The sequence below is a fragment of the Venturia canescens genome, chromosome 4, assembly GCF_019457755.1.
Source record: "Venturia canescens isolate UGA chromosome 4, ASM1945775v1, whole genome shotgun sequence".
In the NCBI taxonomy this organism is placed as follows: Eukaryota; Metazoa; Arthropoda; class Insecta; order Hymenoptera; family Ichneumonidae; genus Venturia; species Venturia canescens.
This window is the reverse complement of record NC_057424.1, coordinates 2,521,635-2,538,232: the sequence shown is the minus strand read 5'-3', so window position 1 is coordinate 2,538,232 and position 16,598 is coordinate 2,521,635. Positions and strand designations below refer to the sequence as shown.

Genomic DNA, 16,598 nt, shown 5'->3' with positions numbered 1-16,598 from the left:
CAAGAACATGGATTTTTCATAAATAATCAGCAATTTCGAATTAATATTAAAGCAATCATCTGTGATAGACCAGCACGTTCGTTTATAAAGTGCATAAAAGGTCACGGAGGATATTGGGCGTGTGAGAAATGTTCGGTGAAAGGAAAAAGAGTGAGAAAAGGGCTAACTATCTATCCCGTAAAGAGAGCCGACTGTGTGCCACGGACTGACCGAACGTTTCGTGAAAAAAGCAATCCCGATCATCACAACGCGGATAGCCCCTTACTTCATATAAATCCGCCAATCGATATGATACGCACATTTGTGTTGGACCCGATGCATTTGTTGTTTTTAGGAATAATGAAAAAGTTATTTGAATTTTGGTTAGATGGAAACGTTAAAACTGCAAAATTAAGTAAGAATATTCAACGACTATTAACTCAAATATTAATTGCTATACAACGGCAAATACCTGATGAATTTCAACGGTGTACGAGAACATTAGCAGAAGTAAAAAGATTCAAAGCTGTAGAATTTCAGTTCATACTTTTGTACGCTGGACCTGTCATTTTCAAAAAAATATTGTCTGGAGACGTGTACCGTCATTTTTTACTACTTCATGCTGCCTGTCGTATTCTGTGGTCTAGAGAGCTTGCTGTGAGTCATCGGGAACATGCAAATTATTTGCTGAAAAAATTTGTTAAAATAGCCAAAAGTTTATATGGCGAAGAGTGCTTATCTGGAAATATGCATAATCTCATCCATTTGGCAGATGACTGTGCATTTATGAATTGCCCGATATCAGATATAACTGCATATCCATTCGAAAATCTTCTCGGAAAAATAAAAAATCTTCTTCGCAATGGAAATAAACCTTTATCACAATTATGCCGTCGGCTTAACGAAATGAATTCTGTCAATATTCAAAAAGCAAAACTATCGTCATGTTTTAAAATATTGAGAGAATTACGCCCAGACAGAACGGGTAAAGTTTCTATTAAAAGAGTGCAATATAAAAATGTACTGCTTACCGATAAAAGTCCGAATAACACTGTCCTTTTAACTAACGGTAAAGTAATGGAAATAAACAGTATATATTATTTTCTTCATGAAACTCAGGAGTCTATTAAAATATTTGGCACTATTTTACGGAAACTGAAACCAATTTACGAATATCCATGTAATTCAGAATCGCTGGAAATGTGGAGAGTGTCAAAAAGAGGTGCGACTGCCCAAATTTGTGCATTGAAGAATGTAAAAAAAAAAATGGTGACTCTCAAAATAAGTGATGAACATGAAGACAAAATGTTCACCATGCCGTTACTTCATATGTGAAGTTTTATGATTCCCGTGTTTATGAGACGAAAAAAAGTGATATGCTTCTTTGTGTATTTGGTGTGAGGCGTGTACGGCGCGAGTCACGTTAGCCGTTGTTTTGCTTTCGAATGCGCAGTCGAGAAACAACGCTTAGAAAGACATATTCGCGTCGCTTTTTTTCGAACTCTATGGCAGCGTGCAACGCAACGGTACGAAAATAAAAATTGTCTACACGTATCGGTTAGTCCAGTGTTCGTATATTTCCTTGAAGCAGCGTGAAAAATATTCAACGACAAGAAGTAATCGTCACGTTATTTCACACGAACGATCCCTAACAATGTTCGATGTTTACGTTCGGTTTGTTTTCGAACTTCGTCAGTCGATGCACACTAGTCGGAACCTACACAATGTCAACGCTTGACCGTGCGTCCTTCTATGAAAACGTGGCAGCAGTTCGGGAATAATCTTCATACGGGAAGGTTGTGCGGTTCAGTGCGATTCGGTGGAAAAATTATTTTATTGTTGATATCGCGGTGACAATAAAATTATAGTGGTTTGTGTGAGTGAACGGTACGTACTGGGAAACATCATTTCAATTATACAGGTAAGATTTCACACAAATAACGTGTGGTTCGTGTGAGCTTCCACGTCGCAAATTATTATCAATGTCAAATCTTTTGTTTCAAATGCCAACAGAAGTTCAATTATAATTAGCTTAACAGTTTAATAACTTTAAACAAATAACTTTTAACAAAAATATTTGAATATATTCTTTCAATGCCTAGGAAAAAAAAATTTCTTTCTTGGATAAAATTTATACGACGAATTTTTTCTTCTGCCTTAAATGGAACTATATATCTTGAAATATATGTCATTATTTTCACGATTATGAATCGTTGAATCGTGCAGAGATCTGTTCGTCAGTCAATACCAAAAGCAGGTCGTATTCTTTCATTTCGCGATACATTTGGTTAGAAGATTCGCATATTGAATAATAATGAATTCTCAAATTTTTAAATATTGCACGCATTAACGCAGGAAGCGAAAAGTTCGGGAATTTCGTTTGTCGTATCAGAAGCGACTTGGAAAACTTTTGCAATTTTTTCTTCGGAATTTTCATCAAATTCAGAAGTACGTTAGACAACATCGTGTGTTTTTGTCATTACTTTTTTCCCCACTTTTCACTACTTTTACTGTAACCGTACGCAGTAGCATTCGATCGTAGCACCCGCATTGTTGACAAATGAAATCGAAGGAGAGCAAAATGAGAAAGTAAATGTGATTCTGAATCACAAGAAATTGCGAATAAGTACTGAGAAAAAATGGTTTTGAAGTCAGTGAGCAAGAATGTACCCAAAAAAACCCAAACATTATTCTCGTAGATTCAAGTAATTATAGTAGAACTTCTGTTGGCATTCTAAGAAATCGATTTGATATATTTTTTGATCATAACTTCCGACGTGAAAATTCTGTAAATGCACATATTCAAACCTTAGATATTTTGGTATTATATTAAATATCTTATTCTCTTTGGACACGTTTTTATCATTACTTATAATTCTAAAAAAATGCATTTCACACGTCATTCGTCGGAAATTACGAGTTAAAATATTTTTTAAATCTGTTTCATGTTGAAATAAAATTTTTTTAACATTCATTCAACCAATATTTTCAAACACTCTGAGTTATAAAAATTCACTGAATGATGAAAGTATTAGATATTTTGTTGGGTGTGATTTTTTCAATTTAATTTTGTGAAATGAATGCAAATTTTCAGTTAGAGTAAATTTCGGCAATATCCATTTTTAGCTCTATTTGGCCCAAAACAAATATGAAGATTCATTAAACACGTTATTGCTTGAAAAATACTTGACAGAGTATTCATACATATTTTTGTCGGAAAGTAAGAATATGCTTTGGTATAGTTGTTAAAAAATAAACAAGGATATTCCTGTTATGGATGATAAAATCAATCTATTGTATGTTATCTTTGCTTTCATTTTGTTGTTTAATATTTGATTTCAGAAATGGATCTGAAGTATCGTATAGTAGCTTTTTTAGAAAAACCGAAAAGCCAAAAATTGTTGGATGTTGATATTATTCCAATAACATGGCTGGTGTTCAAAGAGGATGATCCTGACGGTTGCTACTGCAAATTTATGAAAGGTCCGTTTACACCAGAACGAACAGCTCACTTAAAAAAAATGGTAACCAACTGTGAAAGTCCAGAAAAAGATTGGCCTACATACGCTATCGACATTCGAGGAAGAGCTGGTACGATTTGTGGTTTCCTTAATATTGAATATTGATGTAAATTTTGTCATTTACATTTGAAATTTCATTTACCAATTATGTGATATTTCAGCAACATATCAGGAAGCCGAAAGAAAAGTTTTGGAACTGCAGCATAAGCTTTACGTGTATACTTCTGATACAGATGCATCTGCATTCACAAAAGCAAATGAAGACAAAAAAGCTTTAAAATTGAAAAATTATTCAGATGCCGACGGAGTGAAAAGGAAACTGAACGGAGTGTCGATAGATTTGAAAAAAACGATTGGATCAAACAAACGTAATTCATCATTTTACGTTGAATTGTATTTTTTCTTGGTGTATTCTTTTTTTTATATCGAAATCTCAAAAATTTTAGGTCGCAGATCTTCAACTAGTTCAAGAACCGAAGAAGAGCCAAACGCATCAGTTTCATCAACCACTTCAGCCACTGATGATGAAAAACGAAAGATGAAAACAAAGTTGAAAGCCAAAAAGAAACGTGGCCGGAATGAACGAAAGGCTGATGAAAAAAAACGGTTGCCAGTCGAGTTTTCTAACGATGATAAGCTGGAAGAACTTGCGAGATTACCATGCAGTAACAGAACTGCTCACTCTTCTACAGAACGATCCTCTCGGAATTTCAGAATTGCAGGTAGTCAATATAAAAAATTCGCATTGAATAATAAATGTTCACGATCGCAGCAAAATTGAAAGATTTAATAGATTTTTACCTTGCCAAATCTGTTTTATTTTCCACTCTAGATGAAATGAAGACTAGTGAAAAAGCTCCCAAGTCTATACAACCGGACAAAAATTTATCATCCTTATCTGTTACAAGCGGAACTTCTGGTAAATATTTCTCTCAAAATTGCACTTGTCAACAAATATTAATACATTTTTCTCGTGCTACAGAATTCGAAGTTTCAGTCGTGGACAGATCTGTCGTCACCGAAAAAAATACCGAAATGTCAAAGGTGAAAAGAGGTATAGACGTAAATAACACACAAAATTTCAAAGGTAATAAACTATAAATAGAAACGATTTTTAGAGTTCTAATGTGAATTAATGCGTGTGAATTGATATTTAAATGGCCGTTTTTGTTTGTAGGCGTGCTCACAGCTATTATAGAATCGCATAATGTTTTGTCTAAACAAATTGCGAAAGGCAATGGACTGATTGTCGAACTCAATTTGAGAGTCTCTAATATCGAGCAGAATATTGCTCGATTGCTTCGGGACCATGAGCAAGGGGGCAATAATGAGAAAAACGTGAATGATATGAGCGAAGGAGAGCTAGCAGAAATACCGAAACAACCAATCGAAATACCGATTAAATCCTTTGACGATTTTGCTAAGCACGAAGAACAGCTGAAAATAACCAGCTATCGGAAAAAAATGGTTAGTACATCAGATTCATCAATTTCTTATTATTTTCTAATTATTCTGAATATATTTTTTTTCGTCTTGTGTTGATTTCAGATGTTCCGTATGTTGAGTATCGTCAGCGACAAATTGACTTTGACAAAGAATATCGGTAATATACTCCGTACGTATTTGTCGAGAGATATTGCTATGCAATTCACTTCGGTCAAACCTATGCCCAACAAACATGTGTTCAAATCGACTGAAATCTACTCCTGCGTTAAAGGTAGAATGATTATAAGATATATAAGTTACATACAGTTATAAACCAGTTTTCTTTATATTTCATGTGTTCATGAATTTCAGATGCAGTAATCAAGGTCTTTTCAAAAAGTGTTACTACCCCACTGAGTGAGGAAAACATTTTAAAATCGCTACGGTCTGTATTAGACAACGCGAAAGATTGGGACGGTCAGCGTTTTGTACGCATCAATAAAAAAAAAATGGATAATTCTAGCAACGTGTAATCTTAAATGCGTATGTTATGAAATTTTTTTTAAATTTTGATGTAATTAAAATATAATATACTTCAATAATATTCAATAAACTTCAAATAATAATATTGAGCATCAATAAAATTCATTCTAGATCATAATTGCCTGATTATAATATATATTATAAATCGCGAATCGTTTTATTCAAAAAAAGTATAGTCTTGGCGAGAGCCACTTGTCCCGAGACTCTACAGATTCTTTACAGAGTCTCTTGATCTGGCAATTATGATCGGGATCTTGAATGGAAATCCCGATTAAAATTTGAAATGGAAATCCCGATCAAAACCTGAAGTGGAAATCCCGATCAAAACCTGAAGTGGAATTTCTGATCAGCATCTGGTTGTCCCGACCAGGATATGATGAGAAAATTCTGATCGGGACCTGTGGTGGGTTAAGCGTTACAGTCCTGATCAGGTCCTGATGAATTTAACATGATCTGGACCTTATTTGAACCCGATTAAATTATGATCTGGTCCTGGCCTGGTCCTGGCGTAAAATTCTAGTCGGGGAAGTGTCCCTTTCGGAACTACAGCCGATATCCGGATGAATACCGTACGATTATTCGTCCGGATATATTGCACCATTATGTATTCCATATCCGGACGAATCACTTGCAATTATTCGTCCGGATATGTACGAACACGAGCATAATCGAGATATCCGGATGAATACCGTACGATTATTCGTCCGGATATATTGTACCATTATGTATTCCATATCCGGACGAATCACTTGTAATTATTCGTCCGGATATGTACGAAAACGAGCATAATCGAGATATCCGGATGAATACCGTACGATTATTCGTCCGGATATATTGTACCATTATGTATTCCATATCCGGACGAATAACTTGTAATTATTCGTCCGGATATGTACGAAAACGAGCATAATCGAGATATCCGGATGAATACCGTACGATTATTCGTCCGGATACATTGTACCATTATGTTTCCATATCCGGACAAATCACTTGTGATTATTCGTCCGGATATGTACGACAACGAGCATAATCGAGATATCCGGATGAATATCGTACGATCATTCGTCCGGATATATTGTACCATTATGTATTCCATATCCGGACGAATCACTTGTAATTATTCGTCCGGATATGTACGAAAACGAGCATAATTGAGATATCCGGATGAATACCGTACGATTATTCGTCCGGATATATTGTACCATTATGTATTCCATATCCGGACGAATAACTTGTAATTATTCGTCCGGATATGTACGAAAACGAGCATAATCGAGATATCCGGATGAATACCGTACGATTATTCGTCCGGATATGTACATTTTATACCGTTATATTCAAAGAAAGTATAAACAGAAAAAATATGGCCTCATTTTCGATAAATATCCGGACGAATAGCGGTCGCTTATTCGTCCGGCCTCCGGACGAGTAGACACAGCCTTATATAAAACTGCTTCTTCGAGTAATTTTCCAAAACTAACAAGGAAACATAGGGAGGTCGACCCCTCCGATTTTGATCTAATTTATATATGTTGTAGTACATCGAAAACTAAGAGACACGTATTTTTTCTTATCGGCCCATAAACGGTTTAACGGGGTGAAAACAACCCCCGAAGATGGGCACCTCACGGGGTGGTTTCTCAGTTTTGCATATAAGCGCTTTATGTATTCAAATGAAACCAACGCTAAAATATTTATATTGATAAATCATCGGAAACGCGCCCAAGACTTTTTAGGGGAAAGGGTTTTTAAGGGGTGAAAAACCTCTAATTCGAAAATTTTATTCTGTACCATAAAAACTGTTCTTCCGATTCGAACGGTACCAACTGCATTTTGTAGAGGTCGAAAAATTAGTCGATACGTGTTTCGGGGTTTTTCGGAAAAATTCGCTTTTAAGGGGGTAAATCACCCCTTTCGTCGTAATACCTTATATCATTATAAAAACATTTTTATTCTCAATTATATTGTTGTACGGTAGCACAACCACTTACATATATTATTGGAATGTCTTCAAACTCGAAAATAAGTTTACCTTTGACCATATTTCTACGCGAGATCATCCCCGTATCGATAATTTCCACATCGCCCCTTTGTGAGTTACGATTTAATTATTATGAAGGAAATAAAGCATAGATTTAAATGTGATAAGTTATAGACCATAGAATGTTGTACATTCGAAAGGAATTCCTGCCGCAGAGCCCCGTTCAGAAAAATATAGAAAATTAGATTTAATTATAAAGTATAGTATGTATATCCATATTAAATGATGTGAACACTCCATGCTACGCTCTGTAAATTTATATAAAGAGGATGGATCAGTCGGTATATCGCAACCGTGAGTGCGAGAGAGATAGCTGCAAATTTCGAAATCGAAATTCTTTGACACAGTTTGACCGATTAAAAAAAGGCTCTGTCAGTCGATTTTTGCCATCGTTCTGCGTAGGCTGACAGAGCCTTTTTTTAATCGATCAAACCGTGTCAGAGAATTTCAATTTCAAAAATTCCAAGTGAGGTTAGCCGACTGATCCATACTCTTAAATGATACATCAGAGTACAACGGAATAAAAATATCACGGCCTTGATATCCAGCGCCGATTACCAAACTCCAAAGTGTCTTGATCGTGATTTTATCGTGATATGACTATTATTCGGAAGATAGATATGTGCGTAGTTATAGTTGTGCGTAGGTTGTAGCCTTGTGCCATCTGTCTCCTTGTTTATCGTTCTGCCAAGCGTGCTTATCTGGCTTGGGTGTTGTGTATATTTTCATATTCCTCAAAGCAATTTTTGGAGACAAATATCAGTTCGTCACGGGATATTCAAGTGAAATATACACCGCTATTGCACGCGTAATACAAAATGATTGTAAATCCATTAAATGTTATACGACTTTTATTGATCACGTTTGAAGCGATGAACATTGCTGAAAGCCCAATCAATAATGAAGAGCGCTTATATGCAAAACTGAGAAACCACCCCGTGAGGTGCCCATCTTCGGGGGTTGTTTTCACCCCGTTAAACCGTTTATGGGCCGATAAGGAAAAATACGTGTCTCTTAGTTTACGATGTATTACAACATATATAAATTAGATCAAAATCGGAGGGGTCGGCCTCCCTATGTTTCCTTGTAAGTTCATCCGGAAATTGCTTTACAATAGCATGCGAAAATACTGACCATGTCAATTGTGATTTATGTAATTCATTATACCAGACTTTTGCATTTCCCCGAAGCTTGCACACCGCTAAATAAAGTTTAGTCTTTTCATCCCATCCATATAGTATAGCACAAGTATTTACTATATTCAACCAACCCATTGCAGATAGGTTTTTTTCCGATGGATCAAATTCAGGTAGAAACTTTTCATTTATAAAATTATTACTTGTCTATTGAGTATTCAGTTTCACCATACCTGTTAATATTTCTGTCAATTTAGCAAAATTCATATCAACCACAGTAGAAATGTCAGTTGAATTACTGTGTTCTGAATTCTTGTGTGTTTTTTTTATTCGACCTTGGTTTTCCGGACTTCTATGAGATCGCTTCAAATTACATCTCGCTGATATCTTCCTATCACTCGAGCGTTCTTCTTCCCGTCGTTTTTTCTTTTCACGATCATGTCTATAATTCTTCTCACGAGATCTGCTGCAACCCATTTTCCACCAAGAGCAATGAGTTATTCACAACGAGTTCTTATCGTCACTGATTTTTTTTTTTTTTTTAATGTTGAAAAACGCTGGTATATCCCACTTCTGATTTGTTGTAGATAAAATAATGACTTTTTAATGCTTTATACAATAAGTTGGATGTTATTTATTAATCAATCTTTTTCACGTTTTGTCTCCGGAATTTTCCTTTTTGTTATCCGTTCGTTTCCACGACATCTCAAATCTCTACCCCAAAAGTCTTGAAACAAACGAAACCCCATTTTTATACTCTTCTTCTTCCGCACGGACAAGAACCTCACAACAATCATAACAATAATTTTCTACTTCACTACTATCGAATCTAGCTATTCTAAGCCAACCTTTACCTTATGGAATCTATATAAATAAAATACTTCTATTCACGTCTCCTCACAAGAACCTGTACAATATTTCATTTAATAATACTAACAGTTCCGTGTGTTTTTGTATTATTAATTATTTATCAACCATATCATTTCAGATCGAAAAGAAAATTTGAGGTTATAGGTTGACGCACGTTTTTTCTCACAACTTTGAACTTTCAGAACTGTTTTCGATAAATTGATTTGACTTATCAAGTTTATATTATTTACCAACTATGCGAACGTTCGTTACATTTGTCGCGCACTTCGTAACGTCAAACGCCGACCGGTTCGTTACCACACAACTATCAAAAGGAACTCGTATACATAATCTAATTATACACATGACATATAACCACGCTATAACTGACGATATATTTACGCTGGATAATATCCCTCGCACACTGGTTCAATTAAAGGAATTAATACTTATTTCCAATCGAATGAAATAATAAAATCTGCATCACGCACTTTTTTAAAACACACAGATCACAGACTACATTTACACGGCCGCTTTTATACCGGTTTAATTCACTAAAGACCGGTTTTATTAATATTATGACCCCACATCACTATTTTTACTAAAATAATAAATATTATGCACTCCCCTAGACGACGAACATTTTTTAAAATTAAATTTAGACCGCACTTTGTTATGTCGAAACTACGTTTGTTTATGATGCTATCAAAAACTGACAGATGGTTGTACATATATACGTTGACGAAGTCTAAGCATGGTTACGTTCATGGAGTCTAAACGTGGTCGGTCTGATGGAATGAGCCAAGATCGGTGTGCCAATCAGAATGCGTTGAGATACAACTCTATCTACTACCACTAACTCACGTCAAAAAGCGTATACGTATACGTCGAACTCGTAATGTGTCAGTAACTTTTGCATAATCTTGAGCCCGTGCAAAGTTTTTTCTCAGCAATTACGCCACCGATCATGCTCATTTTGGGCGGAATCGAAAGAGAATTTATTAATTAATCTCCAGTTCAATTTTCGAAGCCTCAGATGACTTATGAGTTTCGTATTTGAACACAATGACATGCCAAATTTACCCCCACCACCGCGAATCGTTTTATTCAGAGAAAAGATAGTCTCGGCGAGAGCCTCAGGCCAGCAGACGACAGAGTTGTCAATGTACTTGTCCCGAGACTCTACCGAGACTCTTGATACGTAACATTAATCACGTGGAAATATCTATTGCAATTATTTCGTTCCCGAATAACATATTGCATCTCAATTTCCTCATGATACTTGTAAACGACAAATAAATCACATTAACCCGAAACAATAAAAACTAAAATCATCAAATGTAGGAAAAAATGAACAATTCATTTACTTTTCCACAAACTTAATTGTTAAATGCTTCATTGCTAAATTTGCTTCACATAACGTAGTTAATAATAAATCCTTCCAAAATTAACCGAAACCTCAATAACAAGTCACTCCTACTTACTAAAACAAGAACTAAACAGAAATCAGAATGTTTCAGATCAACAATAAAATGTGAAACATATTAAATAAAATACGAAGCCAAAACGGGAATAAGCGTTGATGAAGCTCCACTAATAAACGTCAGTTAAAACACCCAGGAAATGATAAAACTTCAACAGAAAAGAAAAGATAAAGGAAATAAACCTACAAGTCTACGAATAACAAGCAGGACAAAAATTTTGTGTTGACTTTATCGAACTCCATCAACCTACCCGTCCTCATAACTCAACCAATCACACTAACATCAATCTAATAAAACTTAGAATTTGTTTCAGATCCTACGTAACGTAAAACAAAACAATCCAATCAAAGAACGACCAATTGAAATAAGGAAAGGAAAGAAAACAACCAAAACGGAAAATACCATATCGCTAAATAATCCGGATAACCAATTAATCAATCTACTGAAGCCCAACAATCAATCGTAGCAAAAACTTACTTAATCAATTAATAAGTCAACTTTTATCATACGCTATACACATCTCACGAACACAAATAATATATGAAATTGTATAAAATCACGAAAGAGAGAGAATAATTAATGTAAAAGTTGTAACCTACGATGCGGAGCATCGTATTTGTAAGAGGGGGAGTGTAACGGCCCATATCCCTGAATCCTTTCCCACACCGACACCAAAAACCTCATATCCGCTCTATCCCTACAACAACTCTTTCCCATGCACTATCATTCCCAAGTCAGCGCATTCCTCATCTGCAGTCCTGCGCCTTACGGCCGCCTCGGTATCACTCCGCGGAGTGATACTATTAATGTATGGACAAAGAGTCCTACTTCCGACTGCCCGGCAAGCATCTTAACACACGCCAGTTCATCTCCATCTCCCGAACCATTAACTTGCACTCACTCTCACTCAAAAATCCCAGTCGTTCAATAAAGAACAATTCATTATAAACACTGTTCATTCTCTAATAATCCTTTCGGACTCATCACATAAGACTTTATTGAAAATGTCGAAATTCCTATCTTCTAATGACCAATTTTCTTTTTAATTTTGTAAAACAAATAAGTAAGGAGGTACAAGAATATATCGATGCGATGAGTACTTTTGAGAAAAAAGATGTGATATAAAATCTCAAAAATTCCCTTGGGGGAAAAAAAGATTGGGACAAGTACATTGATAGTCCCTTGTTTCCTGATGATATCACAAAAAATGTAAAAAAAAATTCATACAAAAAAAATTTCAACACAATAATTCAGAAAAAAAATTTCAAATCATGAAAAAACATTATATTAAAAAATATTGGAAATGTGTAATTATTTTGTGCAGTGAAAAAAAATTCAAATAAAACGTGAGAAATGAAAAATCGTGCTTGAAAACATTTTGGGAACCGAAGCCTCATCTTGTTTTAACATATAAATCAATTGAAATAAAGTTTCATTTAAATGACGTGCAGTATTAAAATTTATGATATCAATTCGAGAACAAGTATTTAATGGTAATTCAGAATATTCATTCCTATAGGAACTTGAGAAAGATCTAATAAATCAAAAACGTTACTATCTGAGTTACGTGATGCACTGAAATTAATGATATCAATTGGACTACAAGTATTTTATTAGTAATTCGCAATTTCGACATTATAAAATTGTTCTAAAAAGCGTTTAAATCCAAAAAAAATACATCAAAGATAAAGTCATTTGTTACTCTATGGTGATAGAGACTTATAAGAAAATCGATTCTTCTCAGACGTTCAGGGTCCTGGTATTATTCACAAGATTCGACGTCAATTGGATCGGTACAAATTATGTTTAAATAATTGTTAAAAGTACTTGTCCGGCCCATCACTTTTCATTCAAATAAGAATCACGCAAGACATTATTCCATGTGTTACTTTTGTGGAACTAGGATTAACGCGAGCGCTACGTGCCTGCTTTAAATCGGACATCCAACTATGCTCGGTGGCAACTATCTCTAGGCGAATCATGGTATCAAATAAACAAAATCATTGCAACGGATAGAGGCTTCACGTTTCGTCAAATGGAAATTGTTTTTTTTTTAAAAAAGGACAGCAATTCACTTCGGAATGACTTTTCTTCGAATTTTAGGAAATGCTCGTCTCATACTCATTTTTTGACGTTGCTTTAAACCGGGTACAATTGTGTACGTGAAAATAAAAAAACAAAATTTTACGGCCGTATCCACTCGAAAATTTATGGAAATGTGATTTATTATCTGTTTCAGAATATATAGAGTATATTACAAAAAAATTCGTTTGCAATATTTGTAATTAATGCAATTGAGTCAAAATTACTTAACTTTCAGAGGACGAGAAATTTTCAGTTCAAACAGAAATATTTAAAATCGTGTAATTCATATATAAATCGAATGTATTCCTCAGGTCGAGCCTCGGACCAAGCAAGTAGTCCCTAAAGGGACCAATGACGTCCTCTAAACGTTAAAGGTAATTTTCTCAATTCCCTCTGTATGCATACTTGTGATCCATCCGTTGTGAATAGCCCTGATTTTTATTTGAATGAGCAATTTGAATGAAAAGTGATGGGCCGGACAAGTATTTTTAACAATTATTTAAACATAATTTGTACCGATCCAATTGACGTCGAATCTTGTGAATAATCCAGGACCCTGAACGTCTGAGAAGAATCGATTTTCTTATAAGTCTCTATCACCATAGAGTAACAAATGACTTTATCTTTGATGTATTTTTTTTGGATTGGAACGCTTTTTAGAACAATTTTATAATGTCGAAATTGCGAATTACTAATAAAATACTTGTAGTCCAATTGATATCATTAATTTCAGTGCATCACGTAACTCAGATAGTAACGTTTTTGATTTATTAGATCTTTCTCAAGTTCCTGATGGTTTCCATAGGAATGGATATTCCGAATTACCATTAAATACTTGTCCTCGAATTGATATCATAAATTTCTATACTGTACGTCACTTAAATGAAAATTTATTTCAATTAATTTAGATGTTAAAAGAAGATGAGGCTTCGGTTCCCAAATTGTTTTCAAGCGCGATTTTTCATTTCTCACGTTTATTTGAATTTTTTTCACTTCACAAAATAATTACATGTTTCCAATTTTTTGTTAATATAATGTTTTTTCTTGATTTGAAATTTTTTTTTCTGAATTATTGGGTTGAAATTATTTTGTATGAATTTTTTTTTACATTTTGGCGTATATGCAGCTAAAACGATTATGACTTTACTACAAGGTTTCATTCGAACCAGTTTGTCTGACAAAGCGGTCATACGAACAGATAAGCACTGTACTCGCTTCAATTTTATCGGTTCGTTATAGAAAGATAAAACCGAGGGAAGAAAAAGGTTGGGACAAGTATATTGATGGTCCCTTGTTTCTGAATGGAACAGAACAAAAATTCCAAACCAGGAAAAAAATTCTATTAAGAAAAATAAAAAATTTTTTCAACAATTCATAAATATTGAACAAATAGAAAACTTAACTATCCAAGTTACGCGCAGTATAAGAATGTATGATATCAATTGATAATTTGGAATATCTACCGAACAAATTGTAAACTTTAATTGAAAAATTGACGTTTTATCCATAGGAGTGACTAATTATTCATAATAATTATTTTCGAGGAAAATCAAGTTCATGAAAAAAGTCATAACGGAAGTTACGTGTAGTACTAAAATTAATTATATCATTTCGAGGTCAAGTATTTATCATAGTACGTTTGAGACGTATTTGAACATAACTTGTACCGATGCAATCGAAGTTGAATGTTGTGAATCGAGTTTCCATTTTTCTATATGTTTCTATACATTTTTATATGTTCTGCTTAAAAAAAATGGGTTGACATCGTTCTTATTATTGAAGAGTAAGATTTTGGGATTCGTTGCGGCCATTCATTTTTTAGTAATTTTCATGAAACGTTCTGAGCCCGTTTTTGCTTCCACATCAAGGAAGCTTTGTGACGACGAAATTTTTTTTTTTTCCAGTTTTCAATGTCGATGTGCTAAAAATGTTCCAAACCATCGAAAAATCATATCTAGAAAAAATGTCCGCATGTGTGTGTGCATGTGTGTGTGTGCATGCGTGTGTGGGTGTGTGTGGAGGGGGGGGGGGGGGTGTTATGGCACTGCTAAACTCAAACGCTTATTACTAGGAAACGGTTTGAGATACAGGGCTACCGTTTCGCACAGATGTTAATCTATACAAGCTTTTTATTATCTGATAATTTTGTCAGAATTTGTAACAAATTACGATTCAGACGACGTTTTGAAATTTTCATAAAAAGAATGTCGACGCTCTAACTTTCGAAAATTTAGATATTTATTAATAAATTTTGTTTTATAAATAGACTATCATAATAGGAAGGTTGGTATTGAATTTGGGGAATATCGGTTGAGCGGTTTAAATTTTATGACATTTTGAATTTTACGAAAATATGAGTTTTTCAAAACATCGTCTAACCATTTAAAATTTTTGAAATTTTGTAAGATATTGTGTATAAGTCTGTACTTCCTCTATACTTTCCAGGAAAGTTGTCTGATTTAATCAATTTCAATGTAAATAGAAAAACGATGAAAGTTAGAAGTTGCAAATGTTTTTTCTGATGGCTCGTCATTCAGTTTTTTTTGGATTTAAACAAAGAGATAAATTAAAGTTCGTAAAAAAAATCGAGAAAATACATCATTTCCTTGTATACATACTGCAAATTAAAATTTGCAAATTGCTTCCTCAAGATGATTAAGGTGTTTTTAACGTTTCATGACCTTCAAAATTCGGTTGTTAACTATACAGTGTTTTCGTGAGGCAGTTCAAACTGCCACTAATGGCTCTGAAGAAACAGAATTGGCGTATATGCAGCTGAAACGATTATGACTTCACTACAAGGTTTCATTCGAACCAGTTTGCCTGACAAAGCGGTCACACAAACAGATAAGCACAGTACTCGCTTCAATTTTATCGATTCGTTATAGAAAGATAAAACCGAGAGAAGATAAAGGTTGGGACAAGTACATTGATGGTCCCTTGTTTCTAAATGGAACTGAACAAAAATTCCAAACCAGGAAAAAAATTTATATAAATAAACAACCGAAAATAAAAAACAATCGTAAAAAATTCTGTTAAAATATAAAAAAAAATCTATAAATCGGGAAAAAAATTCTGTTACTTGTCAAGAGACTCGGCAGAGTCTCGTGACAAGTACATTGACAGCCCTGTCGTCTGCTGGCCCGAGGCTCGCCAAGTATACTTTCTCTGAATAAAACGATTCGCGGTGGTGGGGGTAAAGCTGGTATGTCATTTTCTAAAATTGCTGAGCTCAGGAGATGTTTTATAAAACAAAAATTGATTTGGAGACTAATTTTCAAAATCCCTTTCGAATGAGCACGAAACCAACACGATCAGTAGCGTAAATGCTGAGAAAAAACTTTGCACAGGCTCAAGATTATGCAAAAGTTACTAACACATTTATGGATTTACCGTGTCTGTACAGAACACCCTCAAAGGTCTCTTGATGCCAGCTATAACCCATTTCTACGGAAGCTCGGGTCCCGGGATCCCAGCTACAGAAATAATGAGTTGTGATTGGTCAGGACACTCGCTGTACCGTTCCAGCGGAATC

General features: G+C 34.6%; 1 protein-coding gene across 3 annotated transcripts; it reads left to right on the top strand.

The window, feature by feature from the left end:
* The first annotated feature begins 1,244 nt into the window (after window positions 1-1,244).
* On the top strand, window positions 1,245-5,537 carry LOC122408901 (outer spore wall assembly protein SHE10-like). Of its 3 annotated transcripts, none has more exons than XM_043415999.1 (9): window positions 1,245-1,900; window positions 3,322-3,570; window positions 3,662-3,868; window positions 3,947-4,222; window positions 4,333-4,419; window positions 4,498-4,587; window positions 4,678-4,967; window positions 5,049-5,217; window positions 5,298-5,537. In XM_043415999.1, exons 2-9 carry the CDS (start codon window positions 3,324-3,326, stop codon window positions 5,456-5,458), a joined length of 1,527 nt encoding a protein of 508 aa, XP_043271934.1. In that variant the 5' UTR covers window positions 1,245-1,900; window positions 3,322-3,323; the 3' UTR covers window positions 5,459-5,537. The 3 variants fall into 3 exon arrangements, with proteins under 3 accessions (XP_043271934.1, XP_043271933.1, XP_043271932.1); XM_043415998.1 differs by having other exon boundaries at window positions 1,247-1,866; window positions 4,483-4,587; XM_043415997.1 differs by having other exon boundaries at window positions 1,251-1,900; window positions 4,483-4,587.
* The last annotated feature ends 11,061 nt before the right edge of the window (window positions 5,538-16,598 follow it).